This window comes from Dreissena polymorpha, chromosome 9 (assembly GCF_020536995.1).
Source record: "Dreissena polymorpha isolate Duluth1 chromosome 9, UMN_Dpol_1.0, whole genome shotgun sequence".
Classification (NCBI taxonomy): Eukaryota; Metazoa; Mollusca; class Bivalvia; order Myida; family Dreissenidae; genus Dreissena; species Dreissena polymorpha.
The window spans coordinates 45,080,937-45,098,664 of NC_068363.1; the positions used below are offsets into that span (position 1 = coordinate 45,080,937).

The 17,728-nt window shown below is 34.4% G+C and overlaps 1 protein-coding gene and 1 non-coding gene across 2 annotated transcripts in view; one reads left to right on the forward strand and one right to left on the reverse strand.

The window, feature by feature from the left end:
• Positions 1–17,728, reverse strand: part of LOC127845997 (dipeptidyl aminopeptidase-like protein 6) — a 62,884-nt gene that overhangs the window by 15,197 nt on the left and 29,959 nt on the right. Inside the window, exons 4-6 of the mRNA XM_052377177.1 lie at positions 1,734–1,894; positions 1,020–1,114; positions 268–391 (exon numbers count right to left, since the gene is read on the reverse strand). Coding sequence (XP_052233137.1) covers positions 268–391; positions 1,020–1,114; positions 1,734–1,894 — 380 coding nt within the window. The remainder of the gene's footprint in view (positions 1–267; positions 392–1,019; positions 1,115–1,733; positions 1,895–17,728) is intronic.
• On the forward strand, positions 3,174–3,263 carry Trnaf-gaa (transfer RNA phenylalanine (anticodon GAA)). Its single transcript is given in 2 exon segments — positions 3,174–3,210; positions 3,228–3,263. It is a non-coding gene; the product is annotated as a tRNA-Phe (tRNA).

Genomic DNA, 17,728 nt, shown 5'->3' on the forward strand with positions numbered 1-17,728 from the left:
TTTTTTTTATATTCTTAAACGGCGTTTTTCGTAACAAAACAAGATTATTTTTTCTGCAAACTCATAGCCACAAGCGTTGTAGCATTTAGAGAAACCCTAAGTTGTAAATGCCCAATATATGCCATGCTTGCAGCAAAAGCTTCAGACAGACAGACAGACAGTTTATTTGAGTCTCACTTTTATGCATTCATGGTAAATAAAACATGTAGCAAATTAAACAAGTTCATGTATAAAACCACTCTAATAGAGTTTCATATAATCAACTACCTTTTTGCACGAGGCTCCATTAGCCTCACATAGTGATAAAATTGACATGTTCTGCGCACGATTCATCCACGCGACCAGAACGTGACTATCATCCTGCCACGTGACGGCAGTGAAGTAGTAATCGCTGAAAACAAGACGCTTTTATTATGGCATGTCATTTACTTGGACTTGCATAAAAAATGCAATATTAGGACAAGTAGATAAGGGACTGAGTACCACACGCGATAATAACGTCCATGTCCGTGTGTTGTGATTTTTTTGTAAGTAGTAAATTGCCATGTCAATTTGTTATGGTTTAATAACCGTTATTCAGAACCTATTTCAGTCCATTTATTGAATCATATTTAAACGATGCACTTGTCATTCGTTTTGCAACTGACACCCAGCATTGTTTAATCAACATTATTATGTAAATGTAAAATGTTATACACATTTTTAATCGTTTATGAACTATTTGGAAAAAACAACAACAACAAATTAGAGCTAAAACAGCATGACATATTCTAACATTTAAAGGCAACTTAATTAGGCATACATCTGTATAGGCATGAGCCATCTTATTAACATGATTAACCCATTTATGCCTAGTGGACTCTCCCATCCTTCTAAATTGAATAAATTTATTTCCAAAATTAAGTATGTATAGTATATTTATTTCTATATTTAGAATATTTCTTACAGAAATTCCTTTAAGCAAACAGCGCAGACCCTTTTTTCTAGACGCTAGGCATAAATGGGTTAATAATATTTACATGTTTTGGATCTCAGTTGGAACCGGAATCGCTGATGTTGTGTTAGAAATTAAATGGACGACCTTTAGCACTACTTTCGGGTTTGGCGTTCCTGGCTGAAAACATAGTCCCAATTAATGAATGCTCTCGCTAATGTGTCCGGCATGTGATATGGAATGTTACAGGGTACTATGAAGATATGTATTAATTAAGTGCCCTTAATTAAACGGTAAATTGCTAATACTATTATGTGTACAGTCCTTTGCTAAAACAATACTGTAAGTTAACGTTAAATATTCGTCATCAAATAAGCAACAGAGAATAATTATTGATTTAAGTGTCAATATCTTCATTTTTTAAAGCAAAAATCTCAAATTTATTCTAGTAAGATTCAAAAAAATAATTTCTATTGTTTTACTAAAGAACATTATTGGCTGATATTGAACCATTGATTCAACTGGTACGCAATCGAAACTTGAAATTATGCTATATTCGTCCAAACCGCAAACTTGTTTTCAAAACATATGAGTCGTGTTCTGAGAAAAACTGGGCTTAATGCATGTGCGTAAAGGGACAGCACGTTTCGCCTTGCTAAGAAAAATGTCATAAAAGCGGAAAGTGTCGTCCCTGACGGACTGCACAGGCTAATCTGGGACGACACTAGACGCACATGCATTATGCCCAGTTTTCTCAGAATACGACTCATATATTGTCTTACATTTCGAAAAACCTCACCTTCGGATAAGACAAATGTTCAGTTCTGCCGAATTCGTCACCAGTGACGTCATACATTGAAATTTCGTACGTCATCACATCTCTGTCGTCAAAAGAGGCGTAAAGGATAAACGAGCCGTCGGGAGAGAACCAGAAGGCCGCATTGGAACGCAGTATTTCCTCTGTAAGCAAACACACCAAACCTTAAAGGGATCTTTTCACGCTTTGGCAAATTGACAAAATTGAAAAAAGTTGTTTCAGATTCGCACATTTTCGTTTTAGTTATGATATTTGTGAGGAAACAGTAATACTGAACATTTACCATGGTCTAATATAGCCATTATATGCATCTTTTGACGATTTTAAAACCTAAAAATTATAAAGCGTTGCAACGCGAAACGATTGAATAATTTGGAGAGTTCTGTTTTTGTCGTTAAATTTTGTGAAACTACGAAGATTGCTTATATAAGGTATAAAATACGTCAAGTATGTGTACTCGGCGGAATAGCTCAGTAGGCTAAAGCGTTTTTACTTCAGGACTCTGGCAGGACTCCAGGGGTCACTGGTTCGAAACCTGCTCCGGGCAATGTTCTTTACCTTTTTTAAATTTTATTCTTGATTTTTTACTGGAGCTTTTACGATCCAATGTTTACATTTATCAATATAAAGCATTTAATGAATAAGTTAAAAAATGCCAAAATCTGTGAAAAGGCCCCTTTAAATGCTGTTAATCAACCAACGCTAGGCTACTTTTTATTTTGACATAATTAATACGTGAATATATGTGAAATAAATGTGCTCCATCCTTGATATACTTAAAAGTAATACGAAGGAGAAATACGTGACCTTGATTTCTTAGCGATTTAAAACAGTTGACATTGTTTTAAATGTTACTAGTTGTTAATGACACCTTTAACTAGTTTTATTGGCGTCGCCCTGGAGGGCGGCGACTAGTATGTAATGCATTTTTTTCGCTTATGGGAGAAGTTATTTTACGGATCAATGTATATATTTTTGTTTTAAGAATATCTTGCATAGTGGTGATTTTTTTGTGTAAATTCGTGTAAATAAGTACTGCATTTGTGCCTATTACATTTATTACAACATTTATTGCCAATAATGCAAAGCTAATTGTTTTAATTAATAACTGATTCACAACTGATCACAGGGGAAAGATTACAGGGACTGGGCAAATACGCGAAACTTTCTGGTTTTGTATAAAAACAAATAATGTTTTGTATAAAAACAAAACATAATCAAAATATATTTATTTTGTGGTTTTTCTAATTTGCTTATTTAGTGGAGAATAAATGTAGTACGATATTGACGACCTATCGCGCAAGCAAGTTTATTGGAAGGCGTAGTGGTACGAAAACGTACAATGTATTAGTTTATTAATAGACATATAATAACGATCGCTATACACAACTTCACCAAATAGCAGTACATAAGTGAATGTCAGCCGGAATAGCTCAGTTGGGAGAGCGTTAGACTGAAGTTGTTTATGCAACAGTCATCTAAAGGCCCCCGGTTCAATCCCGGGTTCCGGCACGAACGGAACAGTTCGGCGGCTGACAATTTTTTCAGTCAGGTTAATAAATATAATAAAGCTTTATTTTATGTAGACATTTTAAAATCCATTTTACTACAATTGGACATTTTTATTAAAATTTATAGATGCAACGTGGTGACAACGTTAATTAAAATTTCTTACATCACTTAAAAATCTTATAAAAAATACACGCGTTTATATATTAACAAATTAATGCAAACAACACATCTATTATCCGTGTATTTTTTATGGTTGTCTATCATAGGCCTATCCCTACCACATATAGAGCGCGAAGCGCGACACGTATTATTGATTGTAACAATGAGTTGCGATAAAGGAAGCAACCGCTTATCAAGGAGGAGCTGTGTTCCAGCAACCCGTTTCCCTAGAGTCAAGCACTCCTCGGAGTTTTTTTTAAGAACCACATATAGAGCGCGAAGCGCAACACGTATTACTAGCCAGATGGTATGGACCCTTTAGCATTATCCGACCATTACGTCCATAGTTATCTTCCTTAGAATTTGAGAAATTTTGAAATCCTTGTTCGAAGTCCAAAATTTTCATCCGATTGTTCCCAAACGTCCACAGGTTTTTTTATCAATGAGGACCCAACCCAAACTCTATATGAGCAATATCGGACCATAAGTCCAGAATGATGTCTCTTTGAATTTAAAAATAAAAGTGAAAAACTGCTTGGTTAGGTGATTATGTCACCATTTTTTATCAGATTTTTTCCAAACTTACAGTGTCTTAGCAGTTTACCTCATTTTAAATGAGAAACATCGGGACAATAAGTCCAGAATTTTTTTCTATTAAATTTGTCAAAATAAACAATTTCCACTTGTCTGAATCTTTCCAAACTTGTTAAGTGTATTTATATCAATATTACTCGAACCCTATTGAAAATGATGAATATCGGAGCATTACATCTTTTATGATCGTTTACTGAATTTCGAAGTATTGTGAAATGCAGCTTCTTTATACAATTTACAGTTTTCATTTATTTTGTTTTCAAACTTTTACAATGTTTTCATATCAATGAGTACTCGACCCCTATCGTAAATGAGCAACGTAAGAATAAGTTCAGAATCATCTCCCCTTGAAGTTGAGAACAATATGAAATAACGCTTACAAGATTAAGCAGATTTTTTAAAACCTACACAGTTCTGTTCCATTAATGAAAACTACACACGGATACCAGTAAAGAAAGGAAACAAATGTAAATAAAATGAACTATGAAATATTTGGGAGTTACAACACAAAATCATAGATAATGGTTATTTAGGGGTTATAACACAACATCATAAATCATGGTTATTTGGGGGTTATAACACAAAATCATAGATAATGGTTATACCAGTATCTTTCGCTATTTAGTTTAAAATAATCGGCCAATATATTTACAGTAGAAAAAAAATCGTTCCATTTAACTTCATCGAGTGCCTTTTACACTGAAATTCGCGACGCCCGTTGATGCTTTGCATCAATACTTATCTTGTAATTCCTATATAATCAAAGTATGGTTCATACGATAGAAAACACATATTTGGTAACTAAGCTGTTAAGCTTTAAATACATACTTGTAACTTGATATTACGAGTAATCACAATTCAAAGGAATCAAAAATCAATTACGTAGGTATTCAGTTACGTGCATTACGATTTATTGAAACCAATATAGCATATCATAAAACATTTGTAAATATTTACAAACACTGTCTTATGCTTTTAATGACTTAACTTTTTATATTGTTTTATTTTCTACTCACATCCGAATTCAAAAGTTAATGCCAATACTGTTTATCCTGAACATCACTAGCAGTATATAGATACATAAGTGACGATGTATTGAATCAACACCTAGGTAAGAGAACTAACGTATATAGATACAGTAGTGGTGTTGTATTGCACGAACACCTGGGTCAGAAAACTAACGTAAAAAGATACAGGAGTGACGTGGTATTGAATCAACACCTGGGTCAGAAAAGTAATGTATATAGATACACCCTATGCATTAAAACCTAATACTTGTAATGCCATATTACCATCGAACCTTCAACATATGCATTCGTTTCAATACAATTTCGTTATCTTACAACCTGACATTCAATACAAACTAAATGTACCCTCATAAACCCAGTCTGGAACTCCGTTGAAAATTCTCTCGATGTCTTCAAAACCATCAAACGTTAAGCGGATGACGTCTCTGCGTGTTGGGTCCCGCATATAGTACAAGTCGTTGTATTGCACGAACACCTGGGTCAGAAAACTAACGTATTAAGTTACAATAGTGACGTTATATTGAATCAACGCCAGGGTCAGAAAACTAACGTATATAGATACAGTAGTGACGTTGTATTGAATCAAAACCTGGGTCAGAAAACTAACGTATATAGATACAGTAGTGACGTTGTACTGAATCAACACCTTTGTCAGAAAACTAACGTATATAGATACATGAGTGACGTTTTATTGAATCAACTCCTACGTCAGAAAACTAACGTATATAGATACATTAGTGACGTTGTATTGAATCAGCATCTTTGGCAGAAAACTAACGTATATAGATACATAAGTGACGTTGTATTGAATCAACTCCTAGGTCAGAAAACTAACGTATATAGCTACATGAGTGACGTTGTATTGAATCAACACCTTTGTCAGAAAACTAACGTATATAGATACATTAGTGACGTTGTATTGAATCAACTCCTAGGTCAGAAAACTAACGTATATAGATACATAAGTGACGTTGTATTGAATCAACACCTAGGTAAATGAACTAACGTATATTGATACAGTAGTGGTGTTGTATTGCACGAACACCTGGGTCAGAAAACTAACGTAAAAAGATACAGCAGTGACGTGGTATTGAATCAACACCTGGGTCAGAAAAGTAATGTATATAGATACAGTAGTGACGTGGTATTAAATCAACATATAGGTCAGAAAACTAACGTACATGATACAGCAGTGACTTTGTATTGAATCAACACCAGGGTCAGAAAAACTAACGTACATAGATAGAGAAGTGACGTTGTATTGAATCAACACCTGGGTCAGAAAACTAACGTACATAGATACAGAAGTGACGTTGTATTGAATCAACATCTGGGTCAGAAAACTAACGCATACATTGCAGGTCGTTGTATTGCACCAGCAACTGGGTCAGAAAGCTAATAGTTATACCAGTAAATATAGCAGTGACGTATTGACTGAAAATCTGAGTCTCAACGCATAATGGAAGTAACTTTGGAATAACAAGCGCACGATGGGTACTTATAAAGCGACCACATTACGACGTTAATACATGTGTCGCACTGGTGTAGTTAATATGGTGTCCGCCTAGCGATCGGGACCTCACGGGTTTGATCCACATTGTGGGAACGTTCTTTAGATCTACCCCATAGACACCAAGTTCTGGTTCTAGTCACAGGAAACGGACTCGAGAGCGTCTCAAATATGCCTTAGGCTTTCTATGAAATCGAGCTAAAATAAATAGGTTTAAATTAAACTAATACATTTGTGATACTATATTTGTGTGTAAGAAGTACTTTATATAATGGAAAAAAATGAAAAATGTCTCAAATAAACGAATACCTGCAGAAGTGAAATTCAATGATATACATGGCTAGCATTGCGAGTCGGAATAAAATATATCGATTAAGTACTTGTCGACCAAATACAACAGAACATGAATATGCAAAGACTTTTAAATTAGTTGTTAATTTCAAAATGTATGTACTCAATTTTATTCAATTTGTACTAGCTTTATGTCCTGTGTTAAGTGACGCAAAACCCCACATAGACATACAACTTACCAAACTATGACCGACCGGGGACCAACGCACCGTCTGAAACTGGTCTCCATGGACCCCAACAAGGCTATGTGATTGTCTTCAAAAGTAACATTTCCGTATTAAAAATTAACACAAAATATAATGGTGTCATTGTATTTAAAATATCTATTTCTTAAAGTAAATGACATTTATTTTGTAGAATCTTTGCATGGTTGCGCCCTGCCTTCTTTACTTATCAAGCATCACATTTGCGTTAGGATACATTATATCCCTAGAAATTAGAATGCACAGAAGAAAAAGCTTACTTTGTGTACATTCAGCTTAAATCAATGTCAAACATAAAAATGTATTTACTCTCGTGATGTATGGACTTTTTAAGTAAAACATACTTAAATGTTGCTTTACTTGTTACCAAATTTCTTGATGTTGCTAATCTTGTTGATTGTTATTGCCAATCCAAAACAACCATAAACAATGGCAACAAACCTCAACATCAACTACTTAAAGCGAGGCTATACGATTTTGTCAAATATTTATGAATTTATATAAAATTTGTAAAAAAACATATTATACATATATTTCAATATATATTAAAATAAAAGTTAAGAAGAACATGTGTCGAAAATTGCGAAATAAGCCAGATATTTAATTCTGAAATAGAAAATGCCTGTACAGTCGAATTCGCCAGCATGTATATCATGCACGTACAATGTGAATCTAAATTTGGTTTAACGGTTCATTTCAAATTCCTGCAAGGATATCTACTCCTACGACACTCGAACACTAACTCCCATCCTAATAAAAAGACGAATGCTTCGGTTATTGTAGGAAAATATGTACGAATTATCTTCGTCACAAACGGCTAAGGGCGCTAATGTGTCTTTGCTGCATTTTATGAAATTCGTCTTCAATGTATACTTGGTCTTGCCTATGCTGTGTTATTGTTACATATTTTATCAATATATTACAATTTAACTCATATAAAAATCGCATAGTCTCGCTTTAATCTCAGGATTTACTTTGACTTCTAAATGCTGTATCCGTTAACCCATTTATGCCTAGTGGACTCTCCCATCTTTCCAAATTGGATCAATTTATTTCCAAAATTAGGGATGTCTAGTTTATTTATTTCTATAGTTAGAGTATTTCTTACAGAAATTCCTTTAAGCAAACAGCGAAGACCCTGATGAGACGCCGCATCATGCGGCGTCTCATCTGGGTTTACGCTGTTTGCCAAGGCCTTTTTTCTAGACGCTAGGCATAAATTGGTTAATATTCACATTGAATTACTTTTGCGAAAACATGTATACAAGGGGCTTTCATTTGAACACAGCAGCTATGGAATATGAATAAAAAAGAATAGAACAATATGTAAATGGGCCGTGCTCTACGAAATGGTTGTTTAATGCATGTGCGTAAAGTGTCGTCCCAGAGTAGCCTGTGCAGTTCGCAAGAAGAGACTTTCTTTTAACAGAAAATATCATAAAAGCGGAAAATGTCGTCCCTGATAAGCCTGTGCGGACTGCACAGGCTAATCTGGGACGACTCTTTATGCACATGCATTAAACCCCCTTTTCACAGAGCGCGGCTCGTATTTAAAGCTTTATTTTATCACTAAATGTCGTTTAGCAAAAGGATTTAACTCTTCTTACTTCGTGGTTATATTGATGACTTTATACTTGGATAATGTGGAATGTCTGTATACCTGCAATAAATATACATTACATGTTACGAAGATACGCTTATGGTCGCCAAGTTGTTTATATGTTAAAACTATTTTACATCGATCCTTAATTTATCATCCAACTTCAAAATACGTTTTTTACACGATTAACTCCATTATACTATGCATATTTAAAATAGTTGGTAAATATCGTTAAAATAATGTATTAGATAAGCTCACACAACTCACGTGATAAATGTTATACTGGAAAAGGGCAATCATCCCGTCGGCAGATATGCTGAACTGATCTGTATTCAATACTCTCTAAAATGAATATGCATACGCTCATTTCACGGAATTAAAGGAATGTAGGATATATCATCATAAAAAAGAGGGGGAGAAAATAAGAAATAAGGAGAGAGGTTGATACAGTGAGATTGAGTGGGTGAGTGAGTGAGTGAGTGAGTGAGTGAGTGAGTGAGTGAGTGAGTGAGTGAGTGAGTGAGTGAGCGACTGAGTCAATGAGTGAGTAAATTATTAAGTGAGTGATTGAGTGTGTTTAAGTGTGTGAGTGTGTTTATAACTGAGTGAGTGACTGAGTGTGTGAGTAAGTGTTTGAGCGAGTGAGAAAGGGTGTGTGTGTGTGAGTGTGTTAGTGAGCGAGTGACTGACTGACTGTGTGAGTAAGTGTTTGAGCGAGTGAGAGAGCGTGTGTGTGTTTGGCGTGTGTGAGTGAGTAGATTGTAATACAAATTCAGAATACGTATTTACAATAACACCGATATTTGCTAAATATGTAAAATACTTAGTATTATTAAATCGTCATTTCCAAAGCTGGGTGAGTGACTTCAATAGCGATTAGATATTGCTTATATTAATTTATATACTTGTGTAAGGTTTTCCTTCGCGAAAAAGTTTGATGTTTGACATGTATTTCAATCGGTTAAACATTTATGATTTACACGGAACATATTAAGTCAGTGGCCACAACTTTAACCTTTGTGATGTTTAATGCCGGATTTATGTATTGTACTGCGCTGTATAGTCTATTGATCACTTGACTTAGGTATCGTCTAAACACTTGCTCAATCGTTTCTTGAGTTTCAGTGTTCTCATACACAAAAACAAAAACGTTAGTGTACTTACGAATGACGAATTATCAAACAAAGGCTGCGTTATGTTTGCCGTGCAATCATACTTATGAACCCCGCCATCTCTGGATCGATACAAAAATGCATCCTCGCCTATAATTGCAAAACAAAACAATTACATCAATACATGCATACATACAAATTAGAAACCCTATATGCGTCTGCAGCTTTAAAAAAACACACGCTTACAGCCCGCTAAAGTTAATTTCGGAAACACTTCGTTTTCAGTAAATGAATGTCTGTAAATGTGCATTAAATAATTAAGTTTGTGAGTTTTGCGTTTCCAGTAGGTCACGCGTCTGTATTGGAGAAGACATTTTAGTACTGAATCGCAACATTAATAAATCAAAGCGCTGAAGGCACTAAATATGTTCGCTTTTGCATAATTTAAGACGCAACTCATTTTTCAAAATTAATCGCAAGTTTGAAATGAGCACAAGCAATTAAAATTTATAAAGAGTGTGTCACAACGCACGGGTCGAGATAAGTGTGCACTTGTTATCATCCTATTTATTTTATAGAGATAACTTAGACAAAATAACAACAACATGACCCATTTTTGACGTTCTGAAAGCATGGAAAGTATGATGAAAATTGAAATGAGAACTGAATATAAAGACAATTTGCAATCACCATCATATTAAATGAAAATCGAATACCTATCTTACTAAAAATATAATTTCACGAAATTCCCTGTACAAAACTCAACACCATATGCAAATTCAAAATATACAATAAAATAATTGATGAAAATAAATTAAACAAGAAATATCTTTAAAAGAGATATACGGTGTTGATAGTTCAATGAATGAGATCAATGATAGCGAATGTCTTTTTCTGTGCAGTTCTTAGCTGCATCACACGCAGTACGGGATGTTACGCGGGGTTTTCGCGGTAAATACATTATTACATATTTCTGGTCATAAACTTATAGATACAAAACAGAAAACCAACAGAAGAATGGAAGTGAAATTAAAACATATGAGTCAACCGACCACACGCGAAGTATCCGTATTTATAGGCGCGTTCTTCGAACAAATCTGTTTTAGTGGTTTGTCCGGCGTTGCTATTTGATTCGATTATTAACAGTATCGAGAATCATCGCGCTCATGCTTAATACATTACAATATGGTGGAATAATTATTGTTAAATTAATCAAAAATAATATTTATCATTGTATTGTTGAAAACACATTAAGAATCTATTATTGACATACCATAATTATATTGCTGAATATCTTCATTTAACATATTTCTTGTCTAAAGAAAATTCCTGGTCACCTAGTTCACGGATATCGTCTTTATTATATAACGATTATTTTACTGGCCGCGAACTCCGGTGATGACCTGTATATAAACTCTGACATCCAGACACACTTACCGCGAATTGACCCGATATCTCACGGATTGAAATGCAATCCATTAAAGTGAGGCCTCGCTTCCACTGCTCTTTATACTTTTACATGTTAACATGTTGACCGGAATATGGAAGTAAGTACTAAATATGAGAACATAGCCTTTAAGTATAAAAGCTTTTGCCATGGCAATCCTCTGAAAATAAAAGGTGCACGCAAAAACTGTATTGATGTCGAGAAATGAGTGTAAAACTGTTTTATCTAATAAGCCTTTTCATTAGAGATAAAATTGTTTCATGCAGTAAAACAGTGTTACAAAGACGCGTATATGTTTCCAATGTTCTGGTGGTTTATCAAATCAGCGAATGGAATAATTGAAGTGTATTCATTCGTACCTAGCAGCGGGAAATTTTATTTGAATTTTTATTGACACTTACAAAGGTCAGGTAAGGTGAAAAGCTGGCTTAATACAGCACGCCGAAAAAAAATCTGCAACCAATAATTTTTACTCACGAATTAGGTAGTCACAAAGACAGCTCTGTTGACCAGTACTTTTTGTTTATGCATTACTTGTTTCCCTAGCAGTTCACACGGGTCAACAACTTTAACTTAAACATAGGTATAGAGCACTAATGCGCTTTTTTGGCGAAGCTGTTTTACCCAGCTTTTCACCTTAAAGGAGCCTTTTCACAGATTTTGGCATGTTTTGAAGTTTGTCATTTAATGCATTATATTGACAAATGTAAACATTGGATCTAAAAAGCTCCAGTAAAAAATCAAGAATAAAATTTAAAAAAGGAAAAAATGTAGCCCGCAGCAGGGCTCGAACCAGTGACCCCCGGAATCCTGGAGTAAAAACCAACTAGACCGCTCGACCATCCTGTCAAGTTTGAATGAGAGACGTATTTTATACTTTATATAAGCAATCTTCTTAGTTTCACAAAATTAAACGACAACAACAGAACTCTCAAAATTATTCAATCGTTTCGCGTTGCAACGCGTTATAATTTTCATGTTTTTAAATCGTCAAAAGATGCATATAATGGCTATATTAGACCATGGTAAATGTTCAGTATTACTGTTTCCTCACAAATATCATAACTAAAACGAAAATTTGCGAATCTGAAACAACTTTTTTCAATTTTGTCAATTTACCAAAACGTGAAAAGATCCCTTTAAATGACTTTTACATAACGCCAGCATGAATAGTTTCGAATATTTCATATGCTGATTCGAGATAAAACCTCTGAACCAAGGCCACATCACTGTGTCTGTGCACTGCGCAAAGGATGTAGCGCTGTTCAGTGTAATGAATTCCTGACTACTCTCTGTATGTTCAATCGACACAAATTGTGGCCCAGTGACAATAACGCGTTAAAATCCATCTCGCAGAGTTTCAGGTCAGTACTCGTTCACAAAATCTTCCGGGTAATATATAATTGAGTATCGATAAACACAGTTTTGCTTTCAAGATGAGAAAAAAAACATTACTGAAAAAGTATGGTGTAACGATAAGAGGAAAATCGTTAAATTATCCACCCACAAATGTTTGCCGTACTCGGTCAGCACGTCTGGAAATCGTTTCTAAACGCCTGAATAGGCTGCCCTTATTTACAAGTTTGCTATTTTGAATTCAATTTTATATCGAACAGAATTGTGCTAAATTGTGCCATTTACAATTCGCAATGAGATTTTTAATGACCCTCGTCATAAGGAAATGGGTCTTATTCCATATGCGCCCATCATATGTATAGCCCACACAGCCTGCGCATCTCTCAGTCTAGTCAAATGATACATATTGAGGCCATAACACATTGAGTGATTTTATAGCGAACAGCATCGCCTCTGACCAGACTGCGCAAATGAACATGTAGGGCTTACGATACGCTGGTCGAAACGCATAAGACCCATTTTCGCATGACGCAGCTATGAAAGTGTGATTTTAATTTAAAGAAAACTTCGTGTAAATCAAATTTTAACATACGAAATATTTCGATGGTGAAGAAATATACTCATAATAAGGCATGTGAGGACACATATGTTGTGCACTCCCGTAGTATAATTTTTGTCTACTTACACGAATGTGTGGTTTGACAATGATAACACACATTTCATGCGGTGAATATGCGACTTACAAGTGGGAAAAACACAACAGTTAAACTTTTGTTTTCAATTGAATAATTTAGAAACGTAAATTGCAAACTTTATTTCAAAGTCAGCATTTACGCCGACTACCTTTAAAAAAAGATATTTCTTGTTATATTTAGTTGTTTTTTATATTCGGTTTTAACAATTATAAATATTTTTTGTGGTTGTCTATAGTATACCTGTAGTAATTGGTGAACTCATGTTCAACGTTTTATAAATTAAGAACTGTGAATATAAACAAGCTTAACCTTCTACTATTGCGTTGGTAGCACCCGTAAATACAAAAGATCACCGCAATCTGTTGAGAATAAAATAATGTTTCCCAGAAATATCAAATTAACCCCGCTGTAGTACATGTAGCATGCACTATGAACGAGGTTACGAAACATCCCACTATACTTATTTATGTCCCCTATCTATTAATAGCCTCAGATGCGGAAGATGCGTAGGTTATCGTTCTTAGCGTAGTTAAGAGCAGACCGACTTGCAACGCGTAGTACTAACCTTAGTTGTTCGCAAGAGAACAACTAAAACTAAAATACTGTTTCAATTCACCCTCGACTTAACTTATACTTTTTATATTATTAATCAGACGAACAGTAATAGGTGTTCCGTTTTAAGCGATGTGAATTTTCTCAAAGTGTCTAATGAACCAGCTAATGGAAGCATCGTTAATATTTTAAAAGAATTACGCATGCGATTCGTTTAAAACTTTGTATATTCAATCATAACACTTACACCAGAGAAGGCGACTGGCACATATGCAATATTGATGAGATAATCTCTTACGAGGATTTACGCGTATACATCAGCGATCGTGTGTGTTAAAAATTTGATATTTCAAAAGATTACAAGATAAGTATTAGTGCAAAGCATCAAAGGGCGTCGGGAATTTCAGTGTAAAAGGCACTCAATGAAGTTACATGGAACGATTTTTTTCTACTGTAAATATTAATATATTTGGCCGATTATTTTAAACAAAATATAAAAAGATACTGGTATAACCATTATCTATGATTTTGTGTTATAACCCCCAAATAACCATTATTTATGATGTTGTGTTATAACCCCCACATAACCATTATCTATGATTTTGTGTTGTAACTCCCACATATTTCATAGTTCATTTTATTTACATTGGTTTCCTTTTTTACTGGTATCCGTGTGCAGTTTTCATTAATGGAACAGAACTGTGTAGATTTTAAAAGATCTGCTTCATCTTGTAAGCGTAATTTCATATTTTTCTCAACTTCAAGGGGAGATGATTCTGATCTTATTCTTACGTTGCTCATTTACGATAGGGGTTGAGTACTCATTGATATGAAAACATTGTAAAAGTTTGAAAAAAAATTGAATGAAAACTGTAAATTGTATAAAGAAGTTGCATTTCACAATTCTTTGAAATTCAGTAAAAGATCATAATAGATTTATTGCTCCGATATTCATCATTTTCAATAGGGTTCGAGTAATACTGATATAAAAACACTTAACACTTAACAAGTTTGGAAAGATTCAGGCGAAAGTTGTGAAATCTTTTTAACAAGTGGAAATTGTTAATTCTGTCAAATTTAATAGAAAAAAATCTGGACTTATTGTCCCGATGTTTCTCATTTTAAATGAGGTAAAAATGCTCATTGATATGAAGACACTGTAAGTTTGGAAAGAATCTGATGAAAAATGTTGACATAATCACCTAACCAAGCAGTTTTTCACTTTTATTTTTAAATTCAAAGAGATATTATTCTGGACTTATGGTCCGATATTGCTCATATAGAATTTGGGTTGGGTCTTCCTTGATAAAAAAAAACCTATGAAAGTTTGGGAACAATCGGATGAAAATTTTGGACTTCGAACAAGGATTTCAAAATTTCTCAAATTCTAAGGAAGATAACTATGGACGTAATGGTCGGATAATGCTAAAGGGTCCATATCACCTGGATAGTTATACGTGTTGCGCTTCGCGCTCTATATGTGGTTCTTAAAAAAAACTCCGAGGAGTGCTTGACTCTAGGGAAACGGGTTGCTGGGACACAGCTCCTCCTTGATAAGCGGTTGCTTCCTTTATCGTAACTCATTGTTACAATCAATAATACGTGTCGCGCTTCGCGCTCTATATGTGGTAGGGATAGGCCTATGATAGACAACCATAAAAATACATGGATAATAGATGTATTGTCTGCATTTATTTGTTAATATAAAAACACGTGTATTTTTTATAAGGTATTTAAGTGATTTACGCAATTTTAATTAACGTTGTCACCACGTTGCATCCATTAATTTTAATAAAAATGTCCAATTGTAGTAAAATGGATTTTAAAATGTCTACATAAAATAAAGCTGTATTATATTTATTAAACTGACTGAAAAAATGTCAGCCGCCGAACTGTTCCGTTCGTGCCGGAACCCGGGAATGAACCGAGGGCCTTTAGACTGTTGCGTAAACAACTTCAGTCTAACGCTCTCCCAACTTAGCTATTCCGCCTAACAGTCACTTATGTACTGCTATTTGGTGAAGTTGTGTATAGCGATCGTTATTATATGTCTATTAATAAACTAATACATTGTACGTTTTCGTACCACTACGCCTTCCAATAAACTTGCTTGCGCGATAGGTCGTCAATATCGTACTACATTGATTCTCCACTTAATAAGCAAATTAGAAAAAACACAAAATGAATATATTTTGATTATGTTTAGTTTTTATACAAAACATCATTGTTTTTATACAAAACCAGAAAGTTTCGCGTATTTGCCCAGTCCCTGTGATCTTTCCCCTGTGATCAGTTGTGGATCAGTTATTAATTATAACAATTAGCTTTGCATTATTGGCATTAAATGTTGTAATAAATGTAATAGGCACAAATGCAGTACTTATTAACACTAATTTACACAAAAAATCACCACAATGCAAGATATTCTTAAAACAAAAATATATACATTGATCCGTAAAATAACTTCTCCTCCCATAAGCGAAATAAATGCATTACATACTAGTCGCCGCCCTCCAGGTCGACTCCAACAATCGATCTAAACGTATTCAAGTAAGTCAGTTTAACGTTGTCAGGTATGCTTGAATACATGTCCTTTTGTTTTGACGTCTCTTGTATAAATATATGCAAATACCGGAAATAAAACTTATAGCAAATATTTTAGCATCTTGATACTGTTATAAGTATCGTATCTTAACCCATTTATGCCAGGCGTCTAGAAAAAAAGGCCTTGGCAAACAGCGTAGACCAAGATGAGACGCCGCATGATGCGGCGTCTCATCAGGGTCTGCGCTGTTTGCTTAAAGGAATTTCTGAAGAAATATTCTAAACATAGAAATAAATATACTAGACATCCCTAATTTTGGAAATAAATTGATCCAATTTAGAAGGATGGGAGAGTCCACTAGGCATAAATGGGTTAAGAGTTTTTATTTTATAATTCACCGTATTACATTTTCGGACCTGAAGGGCTGTTACTTGATGAGCATTACATTTTGTTCATTGTTCTCTTTATTGGTAAATCCATACATACCAAGCATTAGAGCCGTGCTCTGCGAAAAGGGGTTTTAAGGCATGTACGTAAAGTGTCGTCCAAGATTAGCATGTGCAGTCCGCACGGGCTAATCAGGGACGGCACATTCCGCCTTAACTGAATTTATGTTAAAGAGACTAAAATATCCTAAAAGCGGAAAGTGTCATCCCTGATTAACCTGTGCTAATATACATATATACAATATGTGCAATATTATATATATATATATATATATATATATATATATATATATATATATATATATATATATATATATATATATATATATATATATATATATATATATATATATATATATTGCACTGATTGCTGCTGATTGCTGTAATCTTTCAGAATAAGGCACTGTGTTAACTTATCACTGTCGTAAAAGTGAACGTACAGGATTATACAATTAGCTCATTAACCTTGAATTCAACATGATCAATTAAAATACATATAGTATTACTAGACAACACACTAATACTAGACGCACTGCAATACACATGGGATTAATTATTCAAATACTTTCGAAATTCGATTGTAAGCAAAAACTACAAAGTGTATTGCACATGCAGTGCTTTTATTTTTTTAACATTTTGAAAAAGCATGATGCTGTGTAAACAGTAAGGTTTTCATGAAGTCCACTGATAAGGTGTTCATGACATATACACTAAGTGAACCTTCAGCTGCACCAGCATAAGAAAAACCATCTGATACAATGCAGATTTGTTTTAACCCATTTATGCCTAGCGTCTAGAAAATAGGCCTTGGCAAACAGCGTAGACCCGGATGAGACGCCGCATGATGCGGCGTCTCATCTGGGTTTG